This window comes from Labrus mixtus, chromosome 1 (assembly GCF_963584025.1).
Source record: "Labrus mixtus chromosome 1, fLabMix1.1, whole genome shotgun sequence".
Taxonomy (NCBI): domain Eukaryota; kingdom Metazoa; phylum Chordata; class Actinopteri; order Labriformes; family Labridae; genus Labrus; species Labrus mixtus.
In genome coordinates, this window is record NC_083612.1 from 2,122,931 (window position 1) to 2,132,930 (window position 10,000).

Below are 10,000 nucleotides of genomic sequence, written 5' to 3' on the forward strand. Positions count from 1 at the left end.
CCTCGGTTTGTCAGATATGAGAGCAGTTATCAGGTCAACAGGTGTTGCAGTGATGGAAGCGGGCAAGAGAAGTGGTTCAGATAGAAGTGATTGTACCCGACCTAAAAAGCCTCTGCATGTTTCTAATAAGCTCCACGAGCAGAAACGTGCTCAAACTAGGATCAATATTGGAGATGCTTTTGAAAAATGGAGAGAGGTTAGAACACAGAAAGGTTTACAGACCCATGCAGAGCTGGATAAACACTGAAGCTTCAGAGTCCACCACATGGTGACCTGAGTGAGCATGGACTCTAGAGAGGAGGGAGGGGGGGGAGACAGCTCTCTATGATGTTTAGAAAATTTAGACTGCAGTACCCATTTTAAACACTAGGGGTCAGAGTTACATACTGCTCCTTTAAGAGAGGGCGCACAGCTGCTGAAGAAAACCTTTATATAAAAGCAAAATAAACATTTTTGGTCACAGCGTCTAAGACTACAAGTCCCTCTCTTCTTAAATTATAAATATGCACAAGATGTCACACACGCTGATTCAACCGACATTAAATTATCTGCTTCCTGAACAGCTTACATCCTGTCAGAACAGCGACATGCTCCATGTTTCTTTAATTACTTCATTAACCTAACATCTTGTTTCATGCAGCTATTCATCGTCGCTCCGTTTAGATTCTGTTATCCAGCCTGTTGTTTTTACAGCTGATGACTCAGGACTCATGAGCCTCTAATTTAACACTCATCATCTTTATAACTGTTATTCACAGATAAATAATAAACCTTATTGTAGGTGTTCATCACACTGTTTGAATGATGATTCTTTTTCTTTGTCTGCTCGTCATGAAGCTTTCAACAGGATCTTTAAATCTGATATCTGAGATTTGGCATCGTTGGCATTGAGGCTACACCGCCCTCTGCTGGCGACCCCGGTGAACTGCACGCTGTGTGTTTTCCCTCCTGCAGTCTGACATCTGGCATTGAGAACAAGCCACTGACCTAAACCGCAGCCCAGGAATAAGCAGAGCCACTGCAGGCTGAAGCTGCTGAGGAATCTGTTAGTCAGCAACACTTTGTCTGCTGAACATCACGTCCATGTGCTGCGAGCTGAGACACGAGCTGAACAACATGAGGCACATCGTGAAGTGTGTTTAGAGGTATTACGTCCTGCTGAATGTCTGCAGCACTCACCAAATATACAAAAACAAACCAAGAAAACAGACACGGCTGCATCTCTCAAATTGAAAAAAGAAAACCAGGAGGAAAAAATCTGGCTAAACTTTCTGCAGCTCTTCAGTTTGCACATGAAGCTGCTCATCAGATCACAGTCTGCAAGAAAAGAAAGAAATGTGCATTCTCTGGTTCTGCCAAGCCCGCTAAGAAGACATGGGATAATAAGAGAAATATTCAATAATAAAATGTGTTTTAGGTTTACACCAGAGCTCGCAATCACAACAGAGCTGGTTATAGTTTCTGAGATAAAAAAAACTCATGATGTATGCACAAGAACGTGTCTGCCATTCTGTCTGATCCGCTTGACGGGCTTTTGCTCATCTCTGTGAGCCGGAGGTTTCTCAAAGAGTTTCAACACTCTTTAATAATCATGAAAAACTTTTCTGTCCATGTCCTTAAAGGTGGAATCAGTTGAAATATTGTAAACACAACATTCAAACTGGGCCCCTCCTCCTCTAGAAGCCCCGCCCCCTGCAGGACGTAGTGTGTACGTTTACTGCTTGTATCTAAAATCTGCAAGCTAACACACGCTAGCTCAAGCTAACCACCGGTGTTTGTCACCTTCCTGTCCAACAGGAAGTAGACCAACTCCACATCCACGGGTAAAAGACAACACAAGGTTCACCCTCGTTTTAGAACGAGCTTTATCCACTTGGTGTTTCTCCTCACTCTCATTATATTTTCTCTTCTTTGCCGCTACGTCCACGTCCGTCATATTCACCGCTTTGAATCTCGTCCAATCACTGAACTGTATCCACTCCTAAACTCACCTGCTGCGCTGTCATTGGCTGGAGGAAACACACAAGCTCCGCCCACAAACATCCCGAGTCGACCAGAACAAATCAGAACAGTAAAATCCAGTCAGAGGACAGAGTCTCTGCAGACACAGTCACCACCACACATGTACGGAGGCCCAGAAGGGACAATGGAGCATCTTCACTTTAGGAGAAGTCTGTCTTTTATTTTGAAGGAGAAGTCTGTGTTTTATTTTGAAGGAGAAGTCTGGATTTTATTTTGAAGGAGAAGTCTGTGTTTTATTTTGAAGGAGAAGTCTGGATTTTATTTTGAAGGAGAAGTCTGTGTTTTATTTTGAAGGAGAAGTCTGTGTTTTATTTTGAAGGAGAAAGCTGCTGACTCCACCTTTAAGGAACATTTAACTTAAGAGTTCAGATTCATTCTACTGCACACAAACTGCACGTTTCCTTTCTGTGCGCTGATGAAAAGTGTAACTCCTCCCCTTCATCTGAAGAAGCCTGCCTGTTAAAAACTGAGGCTCAGACCCGCCGTGCAAACAGGATGCAGGATGACGTCATCGATTAGCCTGGTTGTTTTACCAAAGTGAGTAAGAGTCACACGCAGCGCTGCATGCTGCACACTATCAAAGAGCTGCATTCAGACTCGGAGGATGCTGAGCTCCGTTCTTAGAAACAAGCGGACAAAACTGACGTCACACGAGGAGGACTGTGAAGTGGTCGAGTCTCACGCTCGACATCTTCACTCCTAACTTAATTTAATGCTTCATCTTTGATCCTCCACTGGTACACTTGTCTCTCTGAACGAAGGCCTGTTGTCGATGTTTGTTGGAATGTTTACATCTCTGTTGATGGAAGGACAAACTAAAGAAGGACAAACTGAGCTTGACCAGCGAGCTCCATGACTTGGATCCAGACTTTGTATCTGATGAGCCCGTTAGTCCCTCCCCCCTCCTGTCAGAACTCCATCCTGCACACTTCTGTTTTCTCGTTCTAAACAAACCCTGCTGATCTGTTCTGTTAGCCTCGGTAGCATCAGAGCGCTCCTTGCTGCCTGGATCTCTCTAAAACCAGGGGCGGGCAACTTCGGTCACAGCAAGGGCCACATTCATTTAATTCAAATTGTAGAATACAAAAACGATTACAGTCTCAAATTTAACTCAACATATACCTGTGATCAAATATTATCATGGACATATTTCAGGTTTTCATGATTCCATGGCAGATTTTGTCATGTTTTTCTTCCAGTTTCCAATTAATTTATCTGTAAAAACTGACCTGAGGGCCACGCTGAGGGTTGATGGGGACCGCATGTGGCCCCCGGGCCGCCAGTTGCCCACCCCTGATCTAAAGGAATCAGATTCACAGACATTTGGCCTTATCGTGGAGGAGAAAGCACCGCTGGAACTAAGAGTGTTGGAATGCAGCCATTAAGAAAGTAAAGAGTAAAACCTGTGTTTGTGAAGTCGATGTATCTGCAGAGAAAATGATCTGCAGTCACTCGACTGATGTCTGCGGCTGGTTGACAAAGGTTACTGAGGGTGTTTCACTTGTTGGGCAAACAATGACTCATCTCTGACTCGTGTAAATCAAACACACGTTGACAACTCAACACAGCTCCACATCCAACACTTTGATCTTACCGTGGTTACTGCGTCTGTTTCCTCGACTGGAACGCTTTCATCGTCTGCCGCCGTCTGTTCGCACACGATCGCCTCTGAAGAAAATCACAAAACAACAACACAATGAGAGCAAATCATCAAATCTTAACAAATACAGAGAGTGAGTTACACATGTTCAGAGTGAGAGGAGCAGAGGGTCGTCTGTCGGCCCCGCAGAAAGACGCGGTGTGCTGACGTTCTGGAGTCGCTCGTGTCTGCACTTTTTTGTTTGTTTTTTAAAGGTTTATTTTTGGGCTTTAATGGACAGATAGGAGAGAGGATAGAGTCAGAAATCAGGGAGAGAGAGAGTGTGGGGAATGACATGCGGGAAAAGGAGCCACAGGTGGGATTCGAACCTGGGCCGCCCGCTTGTAGGACTACAGCCTCTGTACATGGGGCGCGCGCACTAACCACTGCGCCACCAGCGCCCAAGTGTCGGCACTTTTTCTGTACTTTTTATAAAAAAAACATTTCCCCGGGGCACCATGACCATTTGGATGTAAATGAATGAATCATTCTTTGATTCTAAAAAACAGAACCCAATCGGTGCATTGACGGCCCGGTGTTATTATCTTGAGATGGATTAAAGGAATCTTTCTCTGAAGGCGTGTTTGGGTGAGTGTGACTCAATGCTAAAGGAAGTGAGACAGTCTCTTACAGCACATCTTTCCTCCTTTCATAATAATAACAATAACAATAATTCTAATTATCATAATAACAACAATAATAATAATAATTAATAATAATTAATAATAATTAATAATAATTATAAGAATTATAATAATAATAATTAATAATAATTAATAATAATTATAATTAATAATAATAATAATAATAATAATAATAATAATAATAATAAATAATAATTATAATAATAATTATTATTATAATAATAATAATTTATCCTTTATTTTTAATATCCTTTATTTATTCGATCACTTCATTTTCAAACCATGAAAGAACCCGTCTCTGCTCCTCAGTGCCGGTAAATATATCCCCGGATTAGTTGATAATGACCCCCCGCTCTGTGTGTGTGACCTCGCCCCTGACCTTTTCTTTATTGGACTTTGGGGTCGGGCACAATGATTCCTGATGAGTGAAAATAAGCGGCAGACAGAGAGAGAGAGGAGTGCTGGACGTTCACTCTCACTTCCTGCTCCCCGCTCGGCATCAGCTGGCTTTGTGCATGTTTGTTTTAGAGAGAGAGCGCAGCCTTCTAGACGTGGTCACATGCTCGGGTAATGTGACCTTGCCTGCTGACATGCAGCACACTGCAGCCAGAGCCTAACACAGAACACATGAACATAGAGGGACGTGTTGTTAAAGCACACACGGCCTGAGGTACGGGAGGTTTAAGACGGTTCTGTTATGTAACGTGTCCCAGAATGTCTCCTTTTGTCCTCTCGTTCAGTGAAGCAGCAAAGTTATTGTTTTACTTTAAGGAATCAGCTACAGGACTGTTGTGACTCATCATGCAGGTCATCAGGAACGACTCTGATTGGTCATGGTTTGAGATTCTTATTTTTTCAAAGAGGAGAGAGAGTTTGCAGCAGCGCTACGTCTTTTCTGTGCGGCCGCTCCGAGCGCAGAAAGGCGGCGTTGTGACATCATGTGACCTCTTTTCCTAAATGTACAGATCGTATCTTGTACCCACGGGCGGGCAGTTTTCATTCGACCATTATCTGGTCAAGCGAGAACCTGGAAGTCAAACGGTGAAAACATGGACGTCTTTACACCTCTGGGTGTTAGGGTTAACATAAACGCCATCCCTCTAGCGTCGACTGTGCTACACTTTTCTGCTGTTCGACTTCGGGGTCAAAGCCCGGCGCTGGAACTGAGGAGCATGCTCAGAACGCCTCGGGCCAGTTTGGGTCTGATTGAGGTGTAAACGTGTGACCTCCACCTGCAGTAGTGAACGCTGCGTGCACCTTTCTCTGCTTAACGTCTTATCGTCTTAGCCAGGACGCTCTGGAAAAAAATATATTTTCCTGCTAAAATAAAGGTTTGAATAAATTAAATTATCTCGGGGTGTTAGTCAAATTTAGAGGAATTCAACGATTACACGCAGACTAACTATGTTTTCATGCATTTTAAATCCAGATTAAGTCGCACTAACACGATAGTTTGGTACTTTTTGTGCCTTTATTTAAAGAGACAGGACGGTGGACAGAGACAGAGACATGAAGGAAAGGAGTGACTGGTCGGATTCAAACCCAGGCAGCCCGCTAGGAGGTCTACAGCCTCCGTACATGGGGCATACCCACTGACCACTAGGCTACCCACGCCCCCGTCCACACCTAAAAATTAGAGCCCGACCGATTCATCTGCCAGCCGATAACATCGGCCGATATTAGCATATCCAGTGACTATCGGTACTTTTATCACAGATGTGCACCAATATTAATATTTTTATTCACCAAAGACCAAAGTTATGTTTCTGGTTGTCACCAGCAGAGGGCGCTATATGGATCTTAATGAGCATTATTAGCGTCAAGAGGTGATGTACATGCTCATTTCCTTTCCAGCTGAGTGACCGTCTTGTCTTCAGTATTTATCTTTTACACGAGTGTAAACACAATAAATGTGTATTTATTCATCGCTAAAGATAGGACATGGATCAAAGAAAGATATCGGCCAATTTATCGGTATCAGATTTTTTTCCCTCCCCAATATCAATATCGGTATCGGACCCAAAAATTCCATATCGGTCGGGCCCTACTAAATATTACAGGGACAGCGAGGGATGACCTGGACAGAAATAAATCAAATCTAAAGAACTCTCCCAGCAGTAAATTAAAGAGAACTTCTGATCAGTCTCCCCAAAACAAATATCGATGAGTGGAGGTCAGACGGAGGTCACACTGAAAACTGACTTTTTCATTTTGTTCTGAAAATCGTGTTTTTCCACATTTACCACTGTCATCACTGTTTTTACAAACTTACATCTCTGACCTCCAGCAAGTATTTTTACATTCAGTTGACAAGCCTGAATAAATGTTGTATTTCATTTTTTATTTTTTTAAACCAGTAGGAATGTTAAGTTAAACCCTTGATGTATAAATCTCTTCCTATTCTTGTTTTTTTATATTCTAAGCTTATTTATGTATCTATTCTTATATTGTTTTATTTTCTTTGATAACATGCAAAAAAAACCAAATAACTAAATAATTTTGATAACAAAAAAAGAAATTTGAATTTCCCCTCGCGGGATAAATTAATTATTATAATTATTATGCTGTTGTAACACCACAATTTCCCAGTTTGGGATCAATAAAGTAATTCTATTCTATTATTTACTGTTTTTCCTGGTTGTAACTGTTTCTAAATAAAGAGACAGATGGTCATTAACACTTTGATAAACAATAAGACCAAAGCAGAAAAGTCCGACTGTAAACCTGCTATAAATCACAGCAGGACGTCAGAGTGAAAAAACCTCTGTAAGCACAATTACGCTGAGCTCTATAGCATTTAGCATCGGCGAGCTGCTGTCATTAATCACATGAAGAAGAAGAGCTAATGTGATTTAGCATATTTGTTTAGGAGGAGAGACTTTGACAAACATATTGCCCTGTGATGTATGCGAGTGTGTGCAACCAGAACAAACCTGGACCGGGACTGAAATAAATCACAGCTTTTTCTTTTTCTCACCTTGACTCGTGCAGCTGTGGTTCGGCGAGGCTCCGCCCACCTCGCCGTGCATCTCGGTGTTATCGGTCGACTCGTTCTCAGCGTGAGGTTCACTCGATGCTTCAACATCTGCACCGTCTGACGTTAAAGTGACATCTTGTGACGTACTGATCTCAGGTGAATCCTCCTGTTCGGGTCGCTGAAGCACTAGCTGCTCGTCTCCGCTGTTTTCAAAAGGCGCTGACGTAGATTTAACCCCTTCCTCTCCACCACATGGACCTTTGACCTCTGATGTCACATCCTCTAACGCTGCGTTCAGATCAGAGTCGCCGGCCTCTGCAGGTTCACTCTCATCAGCTGCTGGATTGTCCCCGCTCTCTGCCGACCCTTCACCCAGATGATCCTCTTTGGAGAGTTCTGGGGCGGACTCGTCGTCTGCTGTCCCCTCAGGAGACAAAGCCCCCGTTGTTTGGGGACCGGGTGATCCAGGCTCAGTGCCGGTCTGGCTGCAGGCCGCCTCAGCCGCTGAGCGATCGTTGCTTTCCAAAGGTTCTGAATCGTCCGGCTCGTCCATGATCCTGGATGCAGTCGAGTCCTCGTCCTCCGCTCCGGCGCCGTCCTGAGTGGGGTGGAATATTTCAGTTGTGGAGCTCGCGACCGATTGGAAGCTGCCGTCGTCATCACTAGAGACGGACTGTGTCAGATCACAGAGTCCTGAGCTGGGGGGGACCGCTTCAGGGGACGGCTCAGGTGACGGATCTGTGCGCGTTCCCTCCATGGAGACGTCGGCGACCTCACACTCGGCCGTGTTGTACGGTTCATACATCGGCAGAATCATTCTCTCCATGATGTATTCAGAAGGTTCAGCTACGTCCTCGCCATCCTGCTCCTCGTCGCTCGCTGTCCCAGGATGACGAGCAGATTGTGGAGCCGAGCCCCTCCGCTGCTCCGAGGAGGAGTAATCCCCACCAGCTGTTTCCTGGTTTTGTTCCAGGGTGTTTGTGTCTGGTGGAGGTTCCCCCTCGTGGAGGCCTTCTATCAAGAGAGGTGGAACAACAGACTCAGGCTCCTCCATTACATCACCGCCGTCTATCAGCGGCGGGCTGGGGGCGTCCCCCGGGGTTGATAGAGGGTCTGAAAACTCCCTCGCCTGTAAAAAGAGGCCGTCGCAGGGATCCCGGCTGAGTCTCATCTCTTCCTCCTCGATGTTCTCTCCTTCCTGACGGCAGTCCTTCATTTCTGAATCAGAGGTTTCTGAGTCCTCCTGAGACGGGGACTGACCCATGACTGGATCTTTTGTGTCTCCACTGGGCGTTACTGGATCTGTCTCCTCCTCCTCCTCCTCCCTCCTCTCAGCAGTGCTGTCCTCCACTTCCTCTCCCCCCGTGGCCTCCTCTCCCTCCCCAATCGCAGCCTCTCCACTATCAGTTTCCTCCGCCGGCGGTTTGATTCCCACGGCGAGGCTCTCCCCGTCTGCCTCGCTCCCTTCTCCTTCACACGCTCTCTCACTCTGGGAGGAAACACCAGGCTGCTCCCTCCTCGGCCTCCTCTTGCAGTAATCTCTCCCAATGTTTGAACTGAGACACACCCAGTCCTCTGGGGGGCCGAGGCCGGACTCCCCGAGGCCGGCTCCTGACTCCTCCTGACTGCTTAAAGACAAACTCCAGGCTCCATGTGCACAGTCAACACGGCTGCTTTCCAATGAGCACTTCCCCTCTGTTGTTGTTGTTGTTGTTGTTGTTGTTGTTGTTGTTGTTGTGGAGAGCCGCTGTGGACAGGTCGTCTCTGTCTCTACACCGTCACAACATTCAGCCGCCGTGTGCAGAGAATCAAACTGCAGCTCCAGCTCAGAAACTCCCTGAGAGAAAAAAGAAGAAGAATAAACGTTTTTTTCCCCTCAGAGACACAGACAGAGCCGCTCTCTAGTTCTTATCAATCAGCAGCTCTGTGGTTGCATAAGGTGTTCCACCGGTTACACAAAGTGAGCTTCAAGGTTAAAAAAACGAGGGCAGTGAAAAGACAAACAATCCAACAATGTCCAGCAGCAGCCCAGGTACCAGATAAGGACCAGCGTGGGTAGAAAACGGCGTGCTGAGAGGGGCAGGGTTGGTGTGACTCACCTTGGCATGGAGATGGCAAACCAAGTGAAGCAGCAGCTCGGCGCTCCTCTGAAGGGTCGGGGGGTCGCGGCCCGGGCGGGTCCTCAGCGTCAGAGTGTGTGTGCGCAGCCTGGGGAGGTGGCAGAACACCCGGGCGTCCGCGGAAACCGGCTCGGTCCCTTTGTCCGCCTCTGAGTCCGCCTCAGCCCTGACGAGAAATAAAAACACTTAAAATCATCCAGAAGGGTCTGGAGGAACGTGATTGGCTAACAGGGCAGAGCGCTGCTTTCAGGACAAAGTTTAAACGGTGATGTCAGCTGATCGACACTCCCACTTTTTTTCTTTGATAAGTCCACGTACATGACTGATTTTTTTTTTCTTTTTCCTGAGAGTGGAGAAACGCTTCCTGTCAAACTCTGAGGTCATGTTTAGTCGGGTCGAGCGGCTCGGCAGGTGAGCGACCTGAAGAGGCGTCGTCGTTATAAGATAAAGAAGCTTGTAAATGTGCAGAAGTTCAGACACTGCAGCAACTCAACAAACGTGTTTCTTAACATCCCAGGAGTAAAACAAAACACCCTCCATTCCCCCCAAAAAGACCCCCCCCCCCCCCTGCAGGTTAGAGTATGTGCAGTGTTTGTGT

The 10,000-nt window shown here is 45.9% G+C and overlaps 1 protein-coding gene across 1 annotated transcript in view; it reads right to left on the reverse strand.

Moving 5' to 3' along the window:
* The window catches only part of LOC132978986 (A-kinase anchor protein 13-like), a 124,805-nt gene that overhangs the window by 77,708 nt on the left and 37,097 nt on the right, over positions 1-10,000 (reverse strand). Inside the window, exons 7-9 of the mRNA XM_061044408.1 lie at positions 9,382-9,568; positions 7,283-9,119; positions 3,617-3,690 (exon numbers count right to left, since the gene is read on the reverse strand). Of these exons, the coding sequence (XP_060900391.1) occupies positions 3,617-3,690; positions 7,283-9,119; positions 9,382-9,568 (2,098 nt within the window). The remainder of the gene's footprint in view (positions 1-3,616; positions 3,691-7,282; positions 9,120-9,381; positions 9,569-10,000) is intronic.